The sequence below is a fragment of the Dasypus novemcinctus genome, chromosome 3 (genome assembly GCF_030445035.2).
Source record: "Dasypus novemcinctus isolate mDasNov1 chromosome 3, mDasNov1.1.hap2, whole genome shotgun sequence".
Lineage (NCBI taxonomy): Eukaryota > Metazoa > Chordata > Mammalia > Cingulata > Dasypodidae > Dasypus > Dasypus novemcinctus.
Window position 1 is genome coordinate 2,382,210 of NC_080675.1, and position 24,657 is coordinate 2,406,866.

General features: G+C 42.8%; 1 protein-coding gene across 7 annotated transcripts in view; it reads right to left on the reverse strand.

The window, feature by feature from the left end:
* Positions 1 to 24,192, reverse strand: part of MARK3 (microtubule affinity regulating kinase 3) — a 116,016-nt gene extending 91,824 nt beyond the window's left edge. For 5 of the 7 annotated variants that reach the window (XM_023589260.3, XM_004459982.5, XM_004459980.4 and 2 more), the window contains exon 1: positions 23,539 to 24,191. In XM_023589260.3, coding sequence (XP_023445028.1) covers positions 23,539 to 23,589 — 51 coding nt within the window. In that variant the 5' untranslated portion in view covers positions 23,590 to 24,191. Of the gene's footprint in view, positions 1 to 23,538 lie in introns of all 7 variants that reach the window. The other 2 variants (XM_071213598.1, XM_071213603.1) reach the window with 2 other exon arrangements.
* Positions 24,193 to 24,657: the final 465 nt, after the last annotated feature.

Sequence of the window (24,657 nt, forward strand, 5' to 3'; positions counted from 1 at the left end):
GCAAAAAAAAAAGTATATCAGAATTAAGGATTTCTGTTCAATGAAGGGCATGATGGAAAGATGACAGAACAGGAGAATATATATGCAATGTCTAATACGTACCATAGAATAATATCTAGAAAAGGAACACCTAAAAATCAAAAAGAAAAAGACAGCAACCCTATAGAAAAATGGGCAAAGGAAAAATAAATAATTTACAGAAGAGAATACCCCAAAAGCCAAGGAATATACAAAGAAATGCTAAAAATCATATACAAGTTTAAAAAATGAGGTATCACATTATACACATTATGCTGGAAAAAATTAGAAAGCTGGGTAATGCTAAATATTAGGAGGGATAGGGAGGACACAAAAACCCTTGTATACTACTAGTTCAAGTACAGGCTAATGCAGCCATCCAGAAGAGCAATGTGGCACTAACTGGTATTTCCTGTGATCCAGCAATTCCACTCCTAAGCACACATGCCAAATAAATTCTTTAACAGCTCCATAAGGCGACATGCGTGAAGATGCTGTCTACAGCATTTTTTTGTGGCGGCAGGGCGTTGGAGGCAACCTAGATATCCACCTCTAGTGAGTGGACAGCTAAAATGTGGTAGATGCACACCACATACGCATACAGAAACATGGATGATTCTTAAAAATGTAGTGATTAGTAAACAGAGAATGAAACATATGCAATATGTACATCAAGTACCAAATGTACCAAAATACACTCTGTAAGGACACATATAACAACATACTAACACCACAGACAGTAACATCCTAGGGGCAAGGGGAATGACTATATAGAGACTAAAAGGAATAACTAAATGGCCTCACATGGACTTATGATAATGCAGATAATGTCCTTTTGTACCTGATTTCACTAAAAAAAAAAAAAAATCTAAGTATATGACGGGGAACTTTTACTGTTCGTATCCACAAATTCAGTCAAATATACTTCACTCTTGGGGAAGCAGATGTGGCTCAAGCAACTGAGCTCCCGCCTACCATATGGGAGCTCTGGGTTCAGTTTCCAGTGCCTCCTAAAGAAGGTGAGCAAGACGGCAAGCTGACGCAATGGCACAGTGAGCTGACTCAACAAGATGATGCAACAAGAGACACGTGGAGGAAAACATAAGGAGAGACTCAACAAAGCAGAGAGCAGAGGTCCCAGGTTCAGTTTCCAGGTTCAGCTCCCTAAGCCACTTAAAAAAAAAAAAAAAAAAAGGAAAGACCAGCACACAACAAAGAGACACAGCAAATGCAACCAACAAGAAAGTGGGTAGAAATAAAATAAATCTTTAAATATATATATTAGTTTCTTGTCTAAAATGACCTTTATCTCTCATTAGAGATACATTACTCTTAATAAAATATTTGTTATTGGTGTAGCAGGTATATATACCCCCTCAATAATTTTAACTTTCTAAACTTCAGAAGAAAGAAATACAAGACACAAATAAATTGTGCTGAAGAGCACTTTCGCTTGGTAACTCTGGGCCAGCTAACAACACGCGAGGTACCTATTAAGTGCTAGGCACTGTAAGGAGCACAAGAAATGGGAAAACACAGAGCCCAGCTCCAACATGCTCGCCGTCCAGCCAGGGAGCCAGCGTGAAGAAGAGGAGCTACAACTGAAAGCAACGCATGATCCCTGCCCCATGAGGGACTCAGAGAGCAAATACTCTAAGTGTTGGCCAATAAAACTATAATGCAAGCTATTTTAAATTTTCTAGTAGCCACATTAAACAAATGTAAAAAGAATCAGGTTAAATTAATTTTAATAACACTTAAGCCAATATATCCCCCAAATATTTTTTTATATAATAGAAAAAGATTAAGATTTTAATATTCTTTTTTTTTTCTTTTTTCTCTTTGAAATCTAGTGTATGTTTTACACTTATGGCAAAACTTAATTTGAACTAACCACATTTTAAATGTTCAGTATATTGGCTAATGCAGCTCAGAGGACATGATCACATTTGACTGAGCTAAAGAAAAGGTTATTACAAAGGTGAAGGGATGGAGTCTTTGAAGAACTAGTAGAGTTCTAATGGGAGATCAAGATCATTTTAGGCAAGGCACTTGTACAAGAAAAGTTGAAAGCTGGGGGTAGTGACAGACCTCCCTGGAACCCCTCTCCCCCATTAGCTGAATTTACCACCAATTTCTCAAGAAGTTAATCCATCTTAATTTGTTATTTACAATAACCAGTAGCAAAATTTCAAACAGATGAACTAGAATATATAAATATCTAATTCAGGAGCAGACATGGCTCGAGCAGTTGAGCACCTGCTTCCCACATCGGGTTCGTTCCCAGTATCTCCTAGAAAAAATAAAAGCAAACAACAAGTAAAACAAATGAGAAAATCCAGCGTGGGGGGGCTGATAGGGCTCAATGGTTGAATGCTGCCTTCTGACATATGTGGTCCCAGGTTTAAGCCCCAGAACGTATGTATGTATGTATGTATGTATGTATGTATGTATGTATGTATGTATGAATGAATGAATGAATATCTAAACCATTCTGGTTAAAGATGATGGCTGTATTTATCTCCTCTCCCTCTCCAAACTCCACTATAATGACAGTTCAAGAATTTTAAGGCTTACACCTTAAAACCCCACAAGACAGAGAACAGATGACTGAAACATACTTTTAAAGAAGGAAAGTCGTAACACATATAGATCCCCTACTCTGGCAAAACACCCAAAAACCTGGGAGCAGACACCCAGGACTCAAGATGGCATCTGCTGTATCAGTGAAGGAGAAGAAACTGATTGATGTCAAATTAGGGGGACTGCCAGGGTAGATACTGATGTGCAATTTCACCCTCAGAGGCATTGCTGGAGCCTTTCAAAGAAGCTACTGATATTACAGCAAGTACGCTGATGTGAAGAAAGGCAGCATTGCTGGGCTTTCTATGGTGCTGACAGCGTACATGGTTTTCAGCTTCTGCCTTTCATACAAGGAACTCACACATGACTGGTTGCACAAGTCCCACCGAGGAACCAGTGTGGACACATTCCGCATTCTTTTTTTTTTTTTTTTAAAGATTTATTTATTTTATTTAATTCCCCCCCCCTCCCCTGGTTGTCTGTTCTTGGTGTCTATTTTGCTGCGTCTTGTTTCTTTGTCCGCTTCTGTTGTCGTCAGCGGCATGGGAAGTGTGGGCGGCGCCATTCCTGGGCAGGCTGCTCTTTCCTTTCACGCTGGGCGGCTTTCCTCACGGGCGCACTCCTTGCGCGTGGGGCTTCCCCACGCGGGGGACACCCTTGTGTAGCAGGGCACTCCTTGCGCGCATCAGCGCTACGCATGGCCAGCTCCACACGGGTCAAGGAGGCCCGGGGTTTGAACCGCGGACCTCCCATATGGTAGACGGACGCCCTAACCACTGGGCCAAAGTCCGTTTCCCACATTCTGCATTCTTGACTGTGGCCACCTCTGCCCTGGCCCCTCCTTCATAAACACAATCCTTGGAGAATCCTTTCATACGCTAATTGAGAACGAATGTCCAATAAAAGATGACCAGTAAAAATAAATAAAACCTGGAAGTTACCTACAAATGGTAAGATGGAAGGTCTCTGTCCTTGGAGTTACAAGGCACAAGTGAGAGGAAAACACTGGAAACAGGCAAAGCAAACAGAAAGCCACAGACCTTTCCCTCCTCTCTGCTTCCCTGACTCAGCTCTTAGAACATGGATATCCAGGCTTAAACCTATACTGGAATCTGGCCAGCCCAATAGACCCACAAAATATATGTACATCAGGAGTTCCCAAAAAAACCTGCCAATGAAGTTGTTTTCAAGACTCACCTAAACAAAAATCCTATCAGCCTTTTAATGTCTCATTCTTAAATGTGGGCAGACAAATAAGCAAGACTCAAAATGGCAACATATTTCTCAAAACCTCAATACTAAGTGCTATATAAGACCACGAAACAAAATTCTGAGGGAAGAGGATTTTTAGTCCAGAATTCTATTCACAGCCAACTATCAATCAAGTGTGAGGATAGAACAAAGATGTTTTTTGACATGAAAGGAATTAAGAATGAACCAAAAAGTAGAAGACATGAGATTAAGGAGAGAACCCAACACAAGAGGCAAAGGGAATCCCCGGGAAGAGGGTGAAGGGTGACATGGTGACTTTGACCTAACAAGCTTGGTACCCAAGTCCAAGATGGGAGAGATGGCTCCAAAAAAGATGAAAAGTAAGAGAACAGAACAAATGCCCAATCTGAACAAAGAGAAATTTAGAAAATAGAAGAATTTAAGGATAAATTAGTGGCAAGTCATAAACATCTAAGCAAACAAAAGATCAAGACAACTGTAGCACTGATCTGGAGACAGTGGTCATGGTAGCTGCTGAGGGCAGGGAGAGGGAAGAAGAGATGAGATGTGGGGGCATTTTCAGGACTTGGAGTTGTCCTAAATGATACTGCAGGGACAGATGCTGGACATTATAGATCCTGTCATAACCCATTGAATGGACTGGGGAAGAGTGTAAACTGCAATGTAAACTATAATCCATGCGGTGTAGCAGTGCTCCAAAATGTATTCACCAAATGCAATGAATGTGCCAAAATGATGAAAGAGGTTGTTGATATGGGAAGAGTGGGGGGTGAGGGTAGGGTATGTAGGAACCTCTAATATTTTTTTAATGTAACATTTTTTGTGATTTATATATCTTAAAAAAAAAAAGACGATAAAAAAAATCAAGACATTTATTAAACCCAGAAGGAACTCAAAGTTGTGCAAAGAAGGAAAAGTAATCATGGCATACTACACAACTCAGCTGTGAACAACTTCTACATGGTCTCAAGGATGTAAAACCTGAAAGAAAAAAAAAAGAAAAAAAAGAAAAAAGAAGAAAAAGAGAATGTAAAACCTGAGGAAGCAGATGTGGCTCAACTGATAGAGCATCGCCTACCATGTGGAGGGTCCAGGGTTCAATCCCCCGGGCCTCCTTGACCCGTGTGCAGCTGGCCCATGCGCAGTGCTGATGCGCGCAAGGAGTGCCGTGCCACACAGGGGTGTCCCCTGCGTAGGGAAGCCCCACGCGCAAAGAGTGCACCCGGCAAGGAGAGCCGCCCAGTGCGAAGGAGGGAGCAGCCTGCCGACGAATGGCGCAGCCCACACTTCCTGTGCCGCTGACGACAACCGAAGCGGACAAAGAAACAAGACGCAGCAAAAAGACACAGAAAAAAGACAACCGGGGGAGGGGAGGGGAATTAAATAAATAAAAATAAATCTTTAAAAAAAAAAAAAAGGTAGGCCGTAAGCACTACTGCAGGACTACCTTAAAAAAAAAAAAAAAAGAAAGGACACAGACAAGTAAATTAACTTGCCTATGGTTAAGTTATTTAGATCTGAAGACAGGTTTCAAATCCAAGTCTGTAATTCCAAATCCCAACTTCTCCTTTTACATTTTTGTTTTTGTTGTTGGTATTGTTCCTTCTATTAAGCGCGACATCTTGTCCACTCTCTCAGATGTGTCTCAGAGTTTCTTCCTCTACCACAGTCTTAGTCAGGGTCCCATCTTTACCTCTCATTTCAAAATCTAGACTCTTTCCTCTACATCTCCCTGGGGTTTTTAAAAAAAGAGGTTAGAAGACAATCTCACTGGAATGAACTACAGATGAACAAAACAAAGATTCCTGCTCTCATGGAGCTTTCTGAAGACCAAGGAAAATTGACAAAACACAATAAACATAAGACATATATAAATTATATAGTATGTTAGAAAACAATAAATATAATAGAAGAAAAAAAGTAACATATGAGCAAGATTTAAGGAGGTGAGAGTTAGCCATGTGTTTTTCTGAGGGAAAAGAGTCTGAGGCAAAGAAAACTAGTGCAAAAATTCTGAGAATGGGGAAGCAGATGTGGGCTCAAGAGATTGGGCTCCCATGTACCATACAGGAGGTCCAGGGTTCAATTTCCAGGGCCTCCTGGCAAAGGCAAGCTGACCCATGAGGCAAGCTGGCCCACATGGAGTGCTGGCCTGCATGGAAAGCTGGCGCAGCAAGATTGACGCAACAAAATGAGACAGAGGAGAAACAACGAGACTCAGCAGACCAGGGAGCTGAGGTAGCACAAGATAATGAACATCTCTCTCCCACTGTGGAAGGTCCCAGGATCGGTTCCCAGAGCCACCTAATGAGAGTACAAGCAGGCACAGAAGAACACATAGCAAAAGGACACAGAGAGCAGACAACGGGGGGGGGGGGGGGGATAATAAATTAATAAATAAATCTTTAAAAAAATATATATATATTCTGAGAATGGAGTATGCCTGTGTTTTCAAACAGCAGCAAGGAAACACCTGGGCATAGAATGTAGGGAGGAGAAAGTTCGGAGATGAGGACAAAAAGATAAAGGGAAGCCAGTCATGGAAGGCCTTATCCTGTAACAACTCTATGAGGTAATTACTATTACCAATCTTATTTATAAATGAGTTATCTGAGACATAAATTAAATAAGTTGCCCAAGGTCACACAACAAAATGCTATGTCAGATTATAAACCCTAAGGGTTACTATTGTTGGTGGCTTAAAAACATGACCCCAAAGTCTTCAACACACTTCCATTAAGATACAGGGTACATAGCCCTTCTCTTTGAATCTAGCTAGGCCTGCGAATGCTTTAACCAAGAGAGAATGGCAGAAGCAACGGTAGATGACTTCTGAGGCAGGGTCTGTCTGCCCTCTTTGCTGAAACACTGAGCCAGCATGGAAGAAGTCTCACTACACCGAAGGCTCCATGGAGAGGCCCAAGTAAGCACTCTGGCCAACAGGTCCAGCTGAACCCAACCTCCTAACCATACCTGCCAAGGTGCAAGATACGTGAGCAAATAAACAGTCTAGGAAACAGATCCTCCAGCCCAGCTGTTCAAATCCCCTAAACTCTCCATCCCCTAGAACTGAGGTCCCAGACATAGAGCAGCAGAGACAAGACATCCCTGTCTGGATTCCTGACACATGAACTATGAACACAACACAATGGTAGTTATTTTACACTACTAAGTTGTGGAATGGTTTGTTCCACATCAAAAATAACCAGAACTATGCAATAAGCAGGAAATGAAAGTTAAGAACCTCAACTAAGGTGACAGAAATGGAGAACGAAATTGGAATACATTACCATGGTATGCGCAGTGTTCTTTATCACTGAAGATCTTTAAGAATAGGATAATAAGTCTAGACAACAACCTTCTTTTGATGATTGGAAAGAAGAAAACACAAGCTCCTCTGCCCACTATAAAGCTACTATAAAAAGTAATAAGATAAAATTCCTACAAGAAAACAGCAGCACACATTTTCAGGACCTGGTCTAAGGCAACGATTTCTTCACACCAAAAGCACAAGCAACAAAAGAAAATATGGGACTCTTCAGCAAAATTTAAAATTTTTTTGTGCATCAAAGGATTATCATGAAAGTAAAAAGACAACCTATGCAGGAGAAAAATATTTGGAAATCACATATCCAATAAGAGCATAATATCCAGAATAAAGAAACCTTACAACTCAATAAAAAGACAACCTAATTAAAAAATGGGCAAAAGACCAGAACAGACATTTCTCCAAAGAAGATAAACAAATGGCCAATAAAGCACATTAAAAGATGCTCAATGCAGCACCAGGGAAACGCAAATCAAAACCACAATGAAAATGTCACACCCACTAGAACGGAAAAGAAGAGGGGAGAAGAAAAGAGAATTAAAAAAAAAAAAAACAAGTGTTGAAGAGGATGTGGAAAAATAGAAATACTCTCTTCATTGTTGGTGGGAATGTAAAATGATGCAGCTGCTGTGGAAAACAGCTGGTAGCTCCTCAGAAAGTTAAGTATACAGAATTACCATACGACTTGGAAATCTCATTTTTAGGTATATTCCCTAAAGAATTGAAAGCAGGGACATGGAAAGGTAGTTTGCAGACCCATGTTCAGAGTGGTATTACTCACAACAGCCAAAAGGTGGAAGCAACCCAAGTGTACATTAAGAGATGAAATGATAAAGAAAATGTGGTATATCCATATAATGGAATATTATTCAGCTATAAAAATGAAGTTCTGACACATCCAACAATATGGATGATCCCTATTTACATTAAGTTGAGTAAAATAAACCACACGCAAAAGGACAAGTATTGTATGCTCGCTGATATGCAATAATCAGAATAAGTAAATTCATACTAGAATACAGGTTACTAGGGGCCAGGTTGGGGGTAGGAAATGGGGAGTTAGAATGATAGAAAAGTTTTGTAATGGACGGTGGTGATGGTAGCACAGCATTGTGACTATAATTAACACCAAAGAATTATATAGTAGAGTGTGATTAAAAGGGGAAATTTTAGGCCGTGTATATATGTAACTAAAATAAAATTTTAAAACCATAGGATTGTACAACATAGGAAACCCTAGTATAAACCACAGACTATACAATAACTACAATAATTTTTATCAACTGTAACAAAGGGACCACACTAATGCAAAGTATTCAAAATAGGTAAACAGTGGGGGGTGGTATACGGGAACATATTTCTGCATGATTTTTTTGTAAACCTACAACTTCTCTAAAAACAAAACAATTTATGGAACAAAAACTGAATTCATTAAACCAATTAGAAATCTTCTGTCACAATACAGTCTAAAAGGAATACAGTGTATTAGCAAGCATTCATTGGGCAGTCTCTAAGGTAGCGCCATCATTACCTACAAACTTGTTAGAAATGCAAGGGGTCCCAATTATAGAACCAAAGTGTGAGGATGAGGCACTCTGGGTGATTCTGATGTCTGCTTAAGTTTGAGAGTTTACAGGCTTAATTTCACAAAACTGTAACATGTTTTGTCCTGCAGGGACTGGGAAGTCCTTAAAAGCAGGAAAAATACGGTTCCCAGGTATATCCTCAACAACACCTACCACAGTTTCATATACATAGTGGGTATTCAAAAATGCTGCTGAACAAGTTAATTCAATCTCACATAACCAAGATGTGGCTAGACATCAGTTTTTCTATTTCACAGAGACAAGAAATTTTGATGACTCTTTGCATTAACTAAAAATGAGTTCATGGTGTTTTTCCATACACATCAGGAGCTGTTAAATAATTGGTAAAGCTCTGAGGCCTTTGGTTCTTTGGCAAATACCTCAAGCTGACAAAGTGTCATATGCCTTGAAATTTAAGCAAAAAAATATGCTTCTAAGTTTGCCAGTATAGGAACATGGAATTCATCCACAGTGCTATAAAAAGCAGTTGTAGAACATGTAATAAAACAAAAACACTTTTTGCCTTTTAAAAAGCATCTTATTTTACATATTAATCAACGATTATGTATGGACCAGATGTGGATTCTCATTTGAACAGTGTTAAACAAAATAAGACAAGTGAGGAAATTTGAATAGAGTGGAGATTTGCTACTAAGAAATAATGGAGATTTTTTAAGGCAGGAAGAAGGTATTATGATTATAGGTTTGTTTGTTTTTTAAAGGTTTTATCCCTTCCAAAAGCGTTATAGATGAAATGATACAATGCATTGAATTTGCTTCAAAATAATCTTGGGAGAGGAAATAAATGAAATAAGACACTAAGTATTGATGGGGGCTCACTATATATCAGGGTTTTTCAACCCCAGGGCAAATGATATTTTGGGCCAAATAATTCTGTGTATTGCAGAACACGATACTGATCAGCATTCCTAGCCAGCCCCCCACCCCAAGTTGTAAGCCACTGATAAATACTATTCTATTTGTTTCAAATTTTCCATAATAAAAGATTGCAGTTTTCAAAAAATCTTATTTTCGTTATACTGTGTTATCAGTACAGCTACATCTCCCTATTTGAATAATTAGTAAATAAGTTTTGGAGAAATAGCCTGGTAGAGGAGAGCTGGGGCCTAAGAGAGGCTCTACAAGTAAATAGTCAATGGTCCTAAGCAGCTAGTCTCAGCTTCCTCCTGAGATCACATTGTTTGACTAGTTCCTTTGAGTCAAAAAATGATTTGATAATAATGAACTTTTATATATGCATCAATTAAAGGTGGATATTCATATTAGGAAATCAAAAGAAAACAGTACTGTACTAGGATAAAGATAATATTTTTTTAGGAAAGTGGTTAGGGCGTCCGCCTACCACATAGGAGGTCCACGGTTCAAACCCCGGGCCTCCTTGACCCGTATGGAGCTGGCCCGTGTGCAGTGCTGATGCGCGCAAGGAGTGCCGTGCCACGCAGGGGTGTCCCCGCATAGGGGAGCCCCACGCGCAAGAAGTGCGCCCCGTAAGGAGAGCCGCCCAGCGCTAAAGAAAGTGCAGCCTGCCCAGGAACGGCGCCACACACACGGAGAGCTGACACAGCAAGATGACGCAACAAAAAGAAACACAGATTTCCGTGCCACTGACGACAACAGAAGCGGACAAAGAAAACACAGCAAATGGACACAGAGAACAGACAACCAGGGTGTGGGGGGAAGGGGAGAGAAATAAATAAATATTTAAAAAACAAAAAGATAATATTTTTAAAAAAGGTTTATTTATATCCCCCCCCCCCCTTCCCCTCCTGCTTCGGCTGTCTGTGTTGTCTTCTCTTCTTATTTCGCTTCTCTTGGATTCACTGGGATTCGATCCTGGAGACCTCTGATGGGGAGGTTCCCTGTCAATTGCACTACCTCAGTTTCTGGTCTCTGCTGTGCTTCACCTTGACTCTCCCCTTGTCTCTTTTTTTTGGATGCATCATCATCTTGCTGCATGACTCACATGCGCAGGGCACTGGCTAACCACAAGGGCACTTGCACAGGCACTGGCTTGCCAAGTGGGCACACTTTCACTTCTTTTTCACCAGGAAGCCCCAGGGATCGAACCTAGATCCTCCCATATGGTAGGCAGAAGCGCTCATTACTCGAGCCACATCCGCTTCCCAAGATAATATTCTTGTTGTCAATTATCTGCCTTTTATAATTCTTGCTCTCATAAGAAACATTTTTTTCACAATTATAAAATTACTTGAAACACAGATATGATTCTGAGGATAAGTTTCTTTAACAACTAAAAAAACAAAGCTGTTTTAGTCATAATAGCCCAAAATGCCCATTAATGGTAAATGGATAAAAAATTGTGGTATATCCAAACAAGGAACTACTACTTGGTAACAAAAAAAGAATAAATTACCAAGTTTAAATACAAATATACAAGTAGGTTGAGGGAAAGGATGGGGAAAAATTCCAACCAAATAGAGCTAGGTGACTACACAAACAAGGTAAAAGAGATTTCAAGTAACAAGGGACCTCCAGGAAGACGGGGTATTGATTAGAGAGGGAGAGGGATCACTACTTTCCAAGAAAAACACCTAGAGGACAGGCAGAGGCAGTCTGGAGGCTGTTCTGAGCTTAGGACACCAAGGGAAGGACAGACACCACCCAGAAGACAGAGGGGCAAAGGAAAGCAGTCTCAACTGGAAGAATCCCTTGAGCAAAGCTGCAGCAGAGGCTGCTGGTGCCTATGCCCCCACCCTGGGAACAAACAGCAGTCTGGAAGACAGCAGCTGAGGGGGGTGCAGGGGAGAGGGAAGGGTATGGCCTACAGCAAATTCAGATTTCAGCCAGCAAACTCAGTCTTCTTCCAGTCTGGGTGGGGTTCTGACACTGCCCTGAGAGCAGGGAGCTAAAGATAAAACAAGCTCTCCAGTGCCCTGGGCTGGTTGCTGGGGAGGCAGAGGGAGAGAGGGTATAGCCAGTCAAGGGAGAAAAACAACTCCAGGGAAAGTCTTAGCAAGGCTTGGCCCACCCAGAACGCATTGCTTCTGCTGGATAGCAGTGAATGCACAACCACCCCCCGCCCCGCCCCCTGCATTTGGGGTCTAAACTGAAAGGTCTTCCAAACAGTACATCTTCTGGCGACCAGAAAAGTAGATGAAAAGAGAAAAATATAAGTAAAATAAACAAACAAGGCAATTAGGTGCCTTTACTGTCCCCCTCTCCAAAGTCCTTGGAAATTGGCCTGCACCCCATTATTGGGTCCTTAGCTCTGGTGTAAGCAGTTGAGCAACTTGTTCTGATACTCAGGGCAATCCTAAATACCTACAACAAGTTGAGCCAAGAATCCAAGAACCACGCTAGAACACAGCGATTTAACAGGAAATCCCTAGGCAAGAGGCAGAAAGTGAACATCAGAGTAAACCCAGCATCATAATCAGATGCCTAGACATCGGCAAAAAAGGACAAGTCCTACTAAGAAAAAGGAAGACACGACTCAGGCAAAGGAACAAATCAAAGCTCCAGACGAGACACGGGACTTGAAATAACTAATCAATGAGGTTCAAACAAATCTCCTCAATCAAGTCATGGAGCAAGGCTAAAGAAATAAACACATCAAGAAGATACTGGGTAAGAGTTCCAGGAAAATGACGCCCAAGTAGGCAGGCAGGGCTCAACTCTCTCACAAAAACAACGGAGAAAGGGCCAAAACCTGTCTAAAGGGCCTGCTTTGGGGGCCAGCAGACCAGAACAGTGCTGCACAACCCCCAAGAGGGTGAGGAACAAAGAAAGGAAAACAGAAGACATAACATATGTGAGTTACTCAACCCCTGCAGCAGCCAGGAAGGGCTCCCATCCTCCACCCTCAAGATATTAAGCCTGGAATAAACTGCTGGCTCTCTGCAGCGTGAGACTGAGAGGGGAACAAGCATCTTCCTCCCTGTCAGCTCTTACAAGGAAAGAGGGAGAGTGTCAGAGGGCTACTCTTCAGTGAAGTCAGCCAGCAGAGCCGCTTTCAATCTTGGCTCTGACCAGACCAGAAACACAGGAAAGCGGAGGTTTTAAGAAACACCTCTGTGGCAAGGTTTGCCCATGACCACATCTGCTGGACAGCCAGGAAACTACAAGGAGAAAAACTGCTTTTAGGTTTCTTTTAACCCTACCTCTGGGAGAAAATCTGTACCCCATTGGTGAGTCTTTGCCCAATTTTGATAACTTAAGCTAGGCAATGTTAAAGACTTAGAATAGTTGAACCAAAAATCAAAGAGGAGCTGTGAGCAAAAAAAACCACTAAGAAAGAAAGAAAAATTTACACCAGAGTAAATTCACTACCATATTCAGATGCCTAGACTTAAGCAAAAAATTACAAGCCATACTGTAGGAAACAGGACGAGATGGCCCAGCCAAAACAACAAACCAAATATCCTGACAATAAAAAGGGTGTAAGACACCTAATTAATGATAATCACACAAATATCTCAAATCAATTCAGAAAGTTGAAGGAAAATATGGCTAAAGAGATAAAGGACATTAAGATGACACTGGGTGAGCATAATGAACATTTAAAGCCTGCGAAGAAGAGAAAGAGAACTTATGGGAATGAAAGACAAGATGAATGAGATTAAATATAACTTACAGGCACATATCAGCAAATATGAACTGCTCAAAGACAGAATTAGTATTCTGAACAGAACATCCAAACTGGAAAAGACAGGAAAACACAAAGAGAAAAGAATGGAAAAAATGGAAAGGGTCTCGGGGAACTGAATGACAACACGACACACATATACATGTTACTAGTACCTCAGAAGGAGAAGAAAATGGAAAAGGGGCAGAAAGAATATTTGAGGAAATATTGGCCAAAAGCTTCCCAATCCTTATGAAAGACATATATCAATATCCAAGGACAATGCACCACAAACAGAATAAATCTGAAAAGAACTATTCTGAGACACCTACTATTCAGAGGAACAAATATCAGAGATAAAGACAGGATTCTGGAAGTATCAAGGGAAAAGCAGGGAAGCAGATTTGGCTCAACTGACAAAGCATCCATCTACCATGGGAGGTCCAGGGTTCAGCATGATGATACAACAGAAAGAGACACAGATTCCCAGTGCCGCTGACAAGAATGCAAGCGGACACAGAACACACTGTAAATGGACACAGAGAGCAGACACCAGGATGGGGGTGAGGGGGAGAGGAAATAAATAAAAAATAATCTTTATTAAAAAAAAAAAGAGAGAGAAAAGCAAAGCTTCTCCATAAGAATAAGTGCCGACCTCTTACCAGAAACCATGGAGGAAAGCAGATGTGGCTCAACTGATAGAGCATCCACCTACCAGATGGAAGGTCCAGGGTTCAATACCCAGGGCCTCCTGACCCCTGTGGTGAGCTGGCCCACATGCAGTGCTGCCACACACAAGGAGGGCCATGCCACGCAGGTGTCCCCCGCATAGCGGTGCCCCACGTGCAAGGAGTACGCCCCATATGAAAAAAACGCAGTCTGCCCAGGAGTGGTACCACACACACAGAGAGCTGACGCAGAATGATGACAGAACAACAACAAAAAAGAGACACGGATTCCTGGTGCCGCCTGACAAGAATGCAAGCATACACAGAAGAACACACAGTGTATGAATACAGAGAGCAGACAACAGGGGGAAAGGGGAGAAAAATAAATATAATAAATCTAAAAAAAAAAAAAGAAACCATGGAGGTGAGAATAAAGCGGTATGGATCTATCTAAGGCACTGAAAAAGAAAAACTGCCAGCCAAGAATTCTGCATCCTGTAAAACTGTCCTTCAAATATGAGGGTGAGTTTACAGACAAACCAAAACTGAGAGCATGTTACCAAAAGACCAGATTTATAAGAGACATTAAAGGGAGTGCTGCAGCGTGAAGATAAAAAAACAAGGGTGACAGACTTGGAGAAGAGTGTAGAAATGATTAGGAAGGGTAAATTAAAGGATGAAAAGATAGACAATAGTAAGATAATGGAAAGCCAAAAGACAAAATGAACAAAGCAAGCAATGCCTTTACAGTAATAACCTTGAATGTTAATGGCTTGAACTCCATAATGAAAAGACAGACTGGCAGAAAGGATTAAAAACAATATGAGCTATCTATATGCTATCTATAAGAGGCTCCCCCTTAGATATAAGGACACAACCAGAATGAAAGTGAAGAGATGGAAAAAGATATTCCACACTGATGGTAAACAAAAAATGTGTGGCGTGGCAATACCAATATAAGGCTAAATAGATTTTAAATGCAAAACTGTTATAAGATATGAAAAAGGTCATTATATATTAGTAAAAGAGCAAATTAATTAAGAAGAAATAACTATAATAAATATTAATGCATCTAACCTGGGTGCCCCAAGATACATGAGGCCCACACTGGCAAAACTGTGGAGAGAAACAGGTGTCCTACAATAATAGTTGGGGAGAGACTTCAATTCACCACTCTCAGTATTGGATAGAACATTCGGACTGGAGAGAGGATAAATAAAGAAACAAAGCGCTTAAATAATATGATAAATGAACTAGACCCAAGAGACATTTTTAGAGCATTACACCCTAGAACAGCAGGATATTCATTCTATTCAAGTGCTCATGAAACATTCTCCAGGTTAGACCATATGCTGGGTCACATGAGAGGTCTTAATAAATTTAAAATGACTGAAATTATACAAAACACCTTCTCTGATCATAATGGAATGCAGTTGGAAATCAATAGGTAGGAAAGGGGAAATTTCACAAATATATGGAAACTAAAGAACACACGCAGTGGGTTGAAGAAGAAACTGCAAGAGAAATTAGAAGATCTCTTGAGACTAATGAAAATGAGAACAGAACTTATCAAACCTTATGTGATGGGAAGTGGCTGTGGCTAAATCAGTTGGGCTCCTGTTTACCATATTGGAGGCCCTGGGTTCCCGTCCTGGAGCCTCCTTGTGAAGGCAGGCTTGCCCGGATGCCACGGACCACCAACTGGCCTGCAGGCACCACAGAGAGCCGACTCAGGAAGGTGACTCAACAAAAAAGGGAGACCAGCAAAAACACAGAAGAGCGCCCAACAAATGGACACAGAAAGCAGACAGCACACAAAAAGCTACAAGGGGGGGGATTAAAAAAAAACCTATGGGATAAGAGAACAGATGTGGTTCAAGCAGCTGAGCACCTGTTTTTCATATGGGAGGTTCCAGGTTCAGTCCCTGGTGCGTCCTAAAAACAAAAAAAAAAAGAAACAAACAAATGAATAAACCAACTCAGAGGAGCCAATGTGGCTCAGTGGTTGAGTGCCGACTTTCCACACAGGAGGTCCTGGGTTCAATCCCTGGTCCCAGTACCTTAAAAAATACATATATATGGGATACAATGGAGGCAGCAGTGCTGATAGGGAAATTTATAGCCCTGAATGCCTAAATTAAAAAAGAAGAAAGAGCTAAAATCAAAGATCTAACTGAACACCTGGAGAAATTAGAAAAAGAATAACTCAAAAAAACCAAAAGCTGGTTCTTTGAGAAGATCAATAAAATCAACAATCCCTTAGCTAGACAACAAAGAAAAAAAAGAGAAATGATGCAAATAAAGTCAGGAATTAAAGGGGGGACATTAAGATGACTCCACAGAAATAAAAAGAATCATAAGAGGATATTATGAAAAACTGTATGTGAACAAATTAGACAACCTAGATGAAATGGTCAAATTCCTAGAAATGCACAAACAACCTATATTAACTCTATAAGAAATACAGGAACTCAATAAACTAATCCCATTTAAAGAGACTAAGTTATCAAAAATCTTCCAAAAAAGAAAATTCCAGGACCAGATGGCTTCACAGAATTCTACCAAACATTTCAAGAAGAATTAACACCAATCCCATTTAATCTCTTCCAAAAAATTGAAGAGAACAGAAAATTATCCATTTTATGTAGCCAACAACATCCCAATACCAAAGTCAGATAAAGATATGTAGCAGTTTGAAACTGTTTATGAATTCCAAAAACAGATATTGGATTATGTTTGTAAACTGGTCTGAAGTTCAACTTTTACTTGATTAAATTATGATCAGGGTTTTGACTGGGCCAGGACAGTAGGGTGTTGAGCCCCTGCCCCCGGGTGGATGGGACTCACAGATAAAAGACATGGCAAAGGACAGAGCTGAGAGTTTTCAGGAGAGCAGAAAGTAAACACACAGAGAAGCAGATATGGCAGAGGCCTCATGGAACAGAGACAAGCCCATTCACCTGACAGTCTATAGCTGGCCTTGTAAAGAGTGCAGAGCAACTGAGCCTGGAGAGAAGTCAGCCCCAGGAAGAGAGGAACCCAGAAAGCCTGAACCCTCGCTGACGTCAGCAGCCATCTTGCTCCAACACGTGGAAGTAGACTATGATGAGGGAACTAACTTATGTTTTATGGCCTCGTAACTGTATTTACTCCAAATAAGCACCCTTTATAAAGGTCAGCAGATTTCTGGTATTTTCCATCACAGCATCCCTTTGGCTAATACAAGATACTACAAGAAAATTACAAACCAATCTCTCTAATGAACATAGATGCAAAAATTCTCAAAAAATACTTGCAAATTGAATCCAAAAGCATATTAAAAGTATTCTATACCATGAACAAATGGGATTTATTCCTGGTATGCAAGGGTAGTTCAATGTAAGATTACGGTAATACATGACATTAAATCAAAGGAAAAACGACATGATCATCTTGATTGGTGCAGAAAAGGCATCTGACAAAATTCAGCATTCTTTCCTGATAAAAACACTTAAAAAGACAGGTATAGAAGGGAAGTTCCTCAACATAATAAAAGGCATATAAGAAAATCCCACAGCCAACATCATACTCAATGTGGAGAGATCGAAAACTTTCCCTCTGAGATGAGGAATAAGACAAGGATGCCCACTGTCCACTGTTACTCAACATTCTGCTAGCTAGGGCAATTAGGCAAGAAAAAGAAATAAAAAGCATACAAGTGGGAAAAGAGAAAGTAAAACTCACTATTCACAGGTGACACAATCCTGTATTTTAAAAATTCCAAAATATTGGGAAGCAGATGTGGCCAGGCAATTGGGCTCCCATCTACCATATGGGAGGTCCAGGGTTTGATACCCAGGGCCTCCTGGTAAGGGCAAGCAGGCCCATGTGGCATGCTGGCCCATGCAGAGTGCTGTCCTGTGCAGTAGTGCTGGCCCACACAGAGAGCTGGCTCAGCAAGATGACGCAACAAAAAAAAAGAGACACAGAGGAAAGACAGTAAGAGATGCAGTAGGCCAGGGAGATGAGGTGGCACAAGCAATTCAGCACTTCTCTACCACTCTGGAAGGTCCTGGAATCGGTTCCCAGTGCCTAAAACAAAAGACAAGCAGACATAGAGGAACGCAAAGCAAGTGGACATAGAGAGCAGATAGTGAGCACAAACAATGGGGGGAAGGGGAAATAAATGAAAAAAAAAAAACCCAGCATGGTAGGAAGAAGATGTGGCTTAAGCACCTGAGCTCCCACCTACCACATGAGAGGTTCCAGGTTGGGTTACCAATGCCTCCTAAAGAAGACAAGCAAGAGAGGGAGCTGATGCAACAAGATGACACAACAAGAGACACAAGGAAAACATAATGAAAGGCACAACAAAGAAGAGTGGAAGTGGCTCAAGAACTGGCATGATATTGGCATAAAGATAGACACATTGATCATGGAATCGAATTGAGGGTTCAGAAATAGATCCACATCTCTAGGGTCAACTGACTTTTGATAAGCCTAACAAGTCCACTTTTTTGGGACAGAACAGTCTCTTCTGCAAATGATGCTGGGAGAACTGGATATCCATAACCGAAAGAATGAAAGAAAGACCTCTATCTCATTCCTTATAAAAGAATCAACTCAAAATGGATCAAAAACCTAAACATAGAAGCCAGGACCATAAAACTCCCAGAAGATAATGTAGGGAAACATCTATAAGACCCTGTAGTAGGTGGGGGTCTCTTAAACCTTATACCCAAAGCACGCGCATGAGAAAAATAAACGGGACCTCCTCAAAATTAAACAATTCTGTACCTGAAAGGACTTTTTGAAGAGGATAAAAAAGAAGCTATTAAATGGGAGAAAATATATGGAAATCACTCATCCGACAAAGGCCTAACATCCATGATATATAAAGAGATTCCACAACTCAACAATAAAAACACAAATGACCCGATTAATGGGCAAAAGACCTGAAAAGACATTTTTCTAAAGAAGAAATACAAATGGTGGAAAAACACATGAAAAAATGTTCAATATCACTGGCTATCAGGGAAATGCCAATCAAAGCTACAATGAGATATCATTTCACACCTACTACGATGGCCACTACAGTACTCATCAAATACAATGAACGTACCACACGCATGAAAGAAGTTGTTGATGTGGGAGGAGTGGGGGTGTGGGAAGTGGGGCATAAGGGAACCCCTTATATTTTTATATTTTTTTAAAGATAGATTTATTTATTTCTCTCCCACCCTGCCTTGTCTGTTCTCTGTGTCTATTTTGCTGTGTGTTCTTCTTTGTCTGCTTCTGTTGTTGTCAGCGGCACAGGAATCTGTGTTTCTTTTTGTTGTGTCATCTTGTTGCGTCAGCTCTCCGTGTGGGCGGCGCCATTCCTGGGCAGGCTGCACTTTCTTTCGCGCTGGGTGGCCCTCCTTACGGGATGCACTCCTTGCGCGTGGGGCTTCCCTCCGCGGGGACACCCCTGTGTGGCAGGGCACTCCTTGCGCACATCAGCACTGCACATGGGCCAGCTCCACACGGGTCAAGGAGGGCCGGGGTTTGATCTGCGGACCTCCCATGTGGTAGACGGATGCCCTAACCAGTGGGCCAAGTCCACTTCCCCCCTTATATTTTTAAATGCAACATTTTGTGTGATCCATGTATCTTTAAAAAAAATTAAAAAAATTAAAAAAAAAAAAAAACCCACAAACAACTACAAGGGTTAGAAAGGATGTGGAGAGATAGGATCACTTACTATTGCTGGGAATGTAGAACAGTCCAGCCATTGTGGAAGGTTGCTTGCTGGTTCCTACAGAAGTTAGATATACACCTCCCGTGTGACCCAGCAATACCATTACCAGGTATATACCGGGGAGAACTGAGAGCAGTGACATAAACAATGCACACCAATGTTCATCGCGGTGTTATTCACAACTGCCAAAAATGGAAACAACCCAGGTGTCCATCAACTGACAAATGGATAAACAAACTGGTATATACCAAAATGAAATATTATTAAGCTTTTAGAAGAAATGAAGGGAAGTGGATGTGTGCTGACCCACACAGGCATGCTGGTGCAGCAAGATGATATAACAAAAAGAGACACAGGGGAGAAAAAACAAGAGACTCAGCAGATCAGGGAGCTGAGATGGTGAGAGACATTGGGCCCCTCTCTCTCACTCTGGGATCAGTTTCTGGTGCCACATAAAGAGAAGACAAGCAGACAAAGAAGAACACAAAGCAAATGGACACAGAAAGCAGACTGTGAGCCCAAGACAATGGGGGGGGGGATAAATAAAAATCTTAAAAAAGAGAGAGAGAAATGAAGTTGTGAAGTATATGACAATGTAGATGAACCTAGAAGACATTATGTTGTGTGAAGAAAGCCAGGCACAAAAGGACAATTATTGTACGATTTCGCTATTACAAACCAAATACACTGAGCAAACTAATGGAGTTAATAGCTACAATGTAAGTAAACAGAGAATAAAATGTGGTTAGAGAATGGAAAGCTGAGGTTTAATCTGTGTAGAATTGTTTGTAAATGTTTGGAAAGGAATAGAAATGGTGAAAGGATATTATAGGATTTGTAATTAGTAGTGCTAACATATGGGTATGACAGTGGTTTGTTGTTTTTTTTCCTTTTTTTTGAAGTGATAAAAATGCTCTAAAATTGATTTAAGTGACGAATGCACAACTCTTTGATTATACCAAATGATAGTACACTTTAGATAAAATGTATGGTTTATGAACAACAACAACAAAATAATAGGGTAAGTTGGGGAGAAATATACCTAATGTACAATATGGACTATAGTTACCAGTAATACTCTGAGGATGCTCTTTCTTAATTTGTTACAAATGTTTTGCAACGACGCAGGGTACTGGTGGTAGGGTGATGCATGGGAGCCCTGTATGAGGTTATGCATGTTCATTTTGTAAGTTCACAACTTTCACTATACACTTATTGTTTATGTATGCTCATATATAAACGATACACTTCAGTCATTTTTTAAATGAAAAAAAAAAAAAAAAGAATGAATTACCAATACCCACAAAAACAAGAATAATTCTCAGAGATGACATTTACAGGACATTTTGTAAAAGACAAAACTTAAAGGGACAGAAAACAGATCAGTGGTTGCCAGGGACTGTGGGGTGGGGGAGAACAACTGTGAAGAGGCACAAGGGAATTTGGGGGAGTGATAAAAATGTTCTATATCTTAAGTGTGATGATGGTTACATGACTGTACATTTTTCATAACTCAAACTGTATGCTTAAAAAGAATGTTTTACCTCAATAAGCCTAAACAAAAAAGCTGCCTGACAGACTGAGTCTCCCATTATTCATTCTTGTGCTTCACCACTTAGCTGGCACGATTTAATGCTCAGTTCAGTAATGATAGGCAAATAGTATAGTATACGCCAATAGGGAAACTTGAGGTGTAACACTAACACATGCACACTGCACTAGGAAAGATATATAGCTTCTTCCAGAATGGGCCAATTCAAGAGTTAGAAATGAAATAGGTTATGGTGAATTACTGTGATGATACGCTACAAACCTGATTTTAACAGTCAAAAAACACAGTCTTAAAAAGATAACATGAGAATAAAGAAAAAGCACAATCCACACCCTAGGTTGTTTTAAAAGAGTAAAGTCAGTCATTTCTAATAACACACACAAAAAAACTAGAAAATGTTTCAGCTAATTCACCAGAGAACAAAGTAAATGGTCAAAATACGTCAACCACAGATAATCATGACATGAACTATGCATTCCAGAGTGAAAAGAAACACTCTTCTCCTAATATGCTACATTGAAATACATATGTTTATATTTGAAAGAAAAATCCATTTGGTGAAAATCTTTCATGATCACAAATCTTGTTTCTGTCTTCTGCTCTGGTTCAATGTAAGGTTTTTTTCTCTCAGTGAAGGTCAATGATCAAAGCTAATCAACTCACATTTTTGCTTGCTCCACTCACTCTTCAGAGTAGTCAAAGAACAGGAAAAAGATCAAGTGAGAAACAGGTTCTTCAAAAGAAAAGCTGTAAGAAAATGAGTTCTCTGACCCACCTAATACAGGATTTCCTATTACTCACTCTTTATGTAGTCTTCTAATCCATCTCAGGTGATGCAACATATACCATTGTACTACTTTCCTACTGGGTTAAAAAGCATTAACTACTATACATAAATACACTGCAGGGATGTTTTAGAACAAGATTTACATAAACAGATTAAATAGCCTGACAGCTATCCAGCAAACAAGTAGCATTTTGAAGATTAAAATGAAGCCATTTGATACCACTAGGTTGCAATGTCTCAGGACATTTCTGAAATCAAGAAAACAGGCAGAGCAAGGACACTTTCCTAGGAAATGGCATTTTCTTGCCAGCAATTACTTCATAACACTCATAATGAAGTTTCTTTACAAGTTACTTGCTAGATGTTTTAAGGAAAATAAAAGACTAAACTGGAACAGTCTGAACCCAGCGCTAGGCAAGAGTTCTAGAAACACTTGAATAGATTCAACATTTCTTCACTGAAATTTCTACCACAAGTTGTCACTCCCTAAAAATGCTGTCCCTGGCATTTTTTAAAGGTTTGAATAAACAGAGTCAAGGTAAAAAACAAAAACAAAATCAAAGGTTCCATTATAGAATCCTAACACGCGGGCGCTGGAAGGGACAGAAGAGTCCACCTAAACCAGTATCTTCCTGAGGAGGAGGAAACGCAAGCCCAGAGCAGGGTCCCCCCAGCAGGGAGTGGCCGGGCAGAACTAGGACCCAGAGCTTTCATACTTCAAGGCAGCACTCTTTATAACCCACCTTCCCTCCCAGAACGCTCAACCAACTGCTCACATAGATTTGTGTGGAAATGAAACGATTCCTTAACAAAGCCTGCACGTTCTGGAAGATCTTCGCAGCAGTGTTTTTGCAGTTCTTTCCAAATGGGCCGCAAAGATTCCTCGGTGGTTACTTAGTTTCAGCGACTGTCCTTAATCTGAGTCACAGACAATTTTAAAGAAAGAGGTAGAAGGGCAGGCCACTGGACCCAATCGATTACTTTTTTCCTAAGGAGGTACCTGGGACTGAACCAATGAGCTACCCCCACTCCCCAATCGATGACCTTTAACCAGCACCAGGAGCAGGTGCCTTTAACCTGACCGCCCCTCACAGGCAAATCCTGCCAGTGGCCTGACACACACCTGGACAACGCACCCCGCGGCCACCCAGCTCCCCAGACGCCCACCGGGAAGGCTGCCGCCGACAGGCTCGAGTCCTGAGCCACAGGGCGCCGGGAGGGATCAGGAACCCGGGCCGGGGGAAGGCTGCGTCCTCGCGCGCACGGTCCCACCCGCCGGCCTCCTGGGTGACCCCCGCCGGCCCAGGCTTTCCAGCGGGAACACCCGGCTGCCAGGACTGCCCCGTCCCGCGCCCGGAGGCGGCGAGGGGAGCGGGCGGCCCTGGAGTCTCAGGAAGGACCCGACGCGCAGACACGCCGCCCCGACGGCCCGCACACGAGCGCGCCCGCGCTACTCACGTTCTCAGTGTCTCGCTCATTCACCGTGGGCAGTGGGGTCCGAGTGGACATTTTACTTCGCTCCAATTGTGCACGATGCAAGGGTGAAGACAAAACAGCACGGCCCTCGGAAGTCGGCGACGAGCGCCCGCGAGTCACCCGCGGTTCGGGAGCAGCGCCGCGACCCGGGCCGTCCCCCGACGGGTCCCGGGGCTCATTCTCTCCCCGTCCCCCGACCGCGGCGAGGAGCCCCCGCGGACGGCGGCGGCGGCGGCGGCGGGGCCCGGCTCGCGGGTGGCTGGGACGCGGCGCGCCGGAGCGGCAGGCTGCGGGTCGGCCCGCCGGCGACCCCCGCCTCAGGTCGCCCCGCGGGCCCGGGTCCCCTCCCCTCCTCCGCTCCCGCCCGTCGCGCCGCGGGCTTCAGCGCCGGGGCCTCCACACAGCGACGCCGGCGGCCCCTCAAGAGGAGGAGGAGGAGGACGTGGAGGAAGGGGCGCGCACGACAGGCCGCCGCGAGCCGCGGGAGCCAACCATGGAGAGGGCCTGCGGAGGAGGGGCCCGCAGCCGGCTGCTCTCCTTCCTCCGGCTCGCTTTCCGCCTCAGCCTTCGCCCGAGCGGCCGCCGCTGCCGCCACCCCCGGCACCCCCGAGCCTCACAGACCCAAGATGGCCGCCCCTCGGCTTCCTCTGCAGCCTCCGGACGCCGGAAGTGACGACGCGCCGCCTCCCGGAATTGGACCAATCAGCGCGGCCTGAGGAAGCCGGCCAGGCCGCTGTTGCTAGGGGTGACTCGGCCCTGGCCGGGCGCGAGGGGGCGGCGCCGAGGGCCGGGGAGGGCTGGCCGGGTCGGCGCGGGCAGCGGGGGGCGGCGGGCGCCCACCGCGGGCAGCCGGGGACGAGCGAGCCGGGAGACGGCGCAGGGCGGCCACCTGAGCCCGGCCGCTGCGTTGGCGTTGACGGCCCTGCTCGAGCGCCTACTGCGTGCAGCAGCCGAGGTCACGCCCCTAGGGCCGCGCGGCACGGAGCCGAGCCCCGGCGGCAGCGGTGGCGCCGGTGCTGCGGGGAGCCGCGTGTCCGGCGAGGCGTCCGGTCGGCCCGGGCCCGGTCAGCAAACCTTCCCGCCACCGACTTTGGGCGGCGG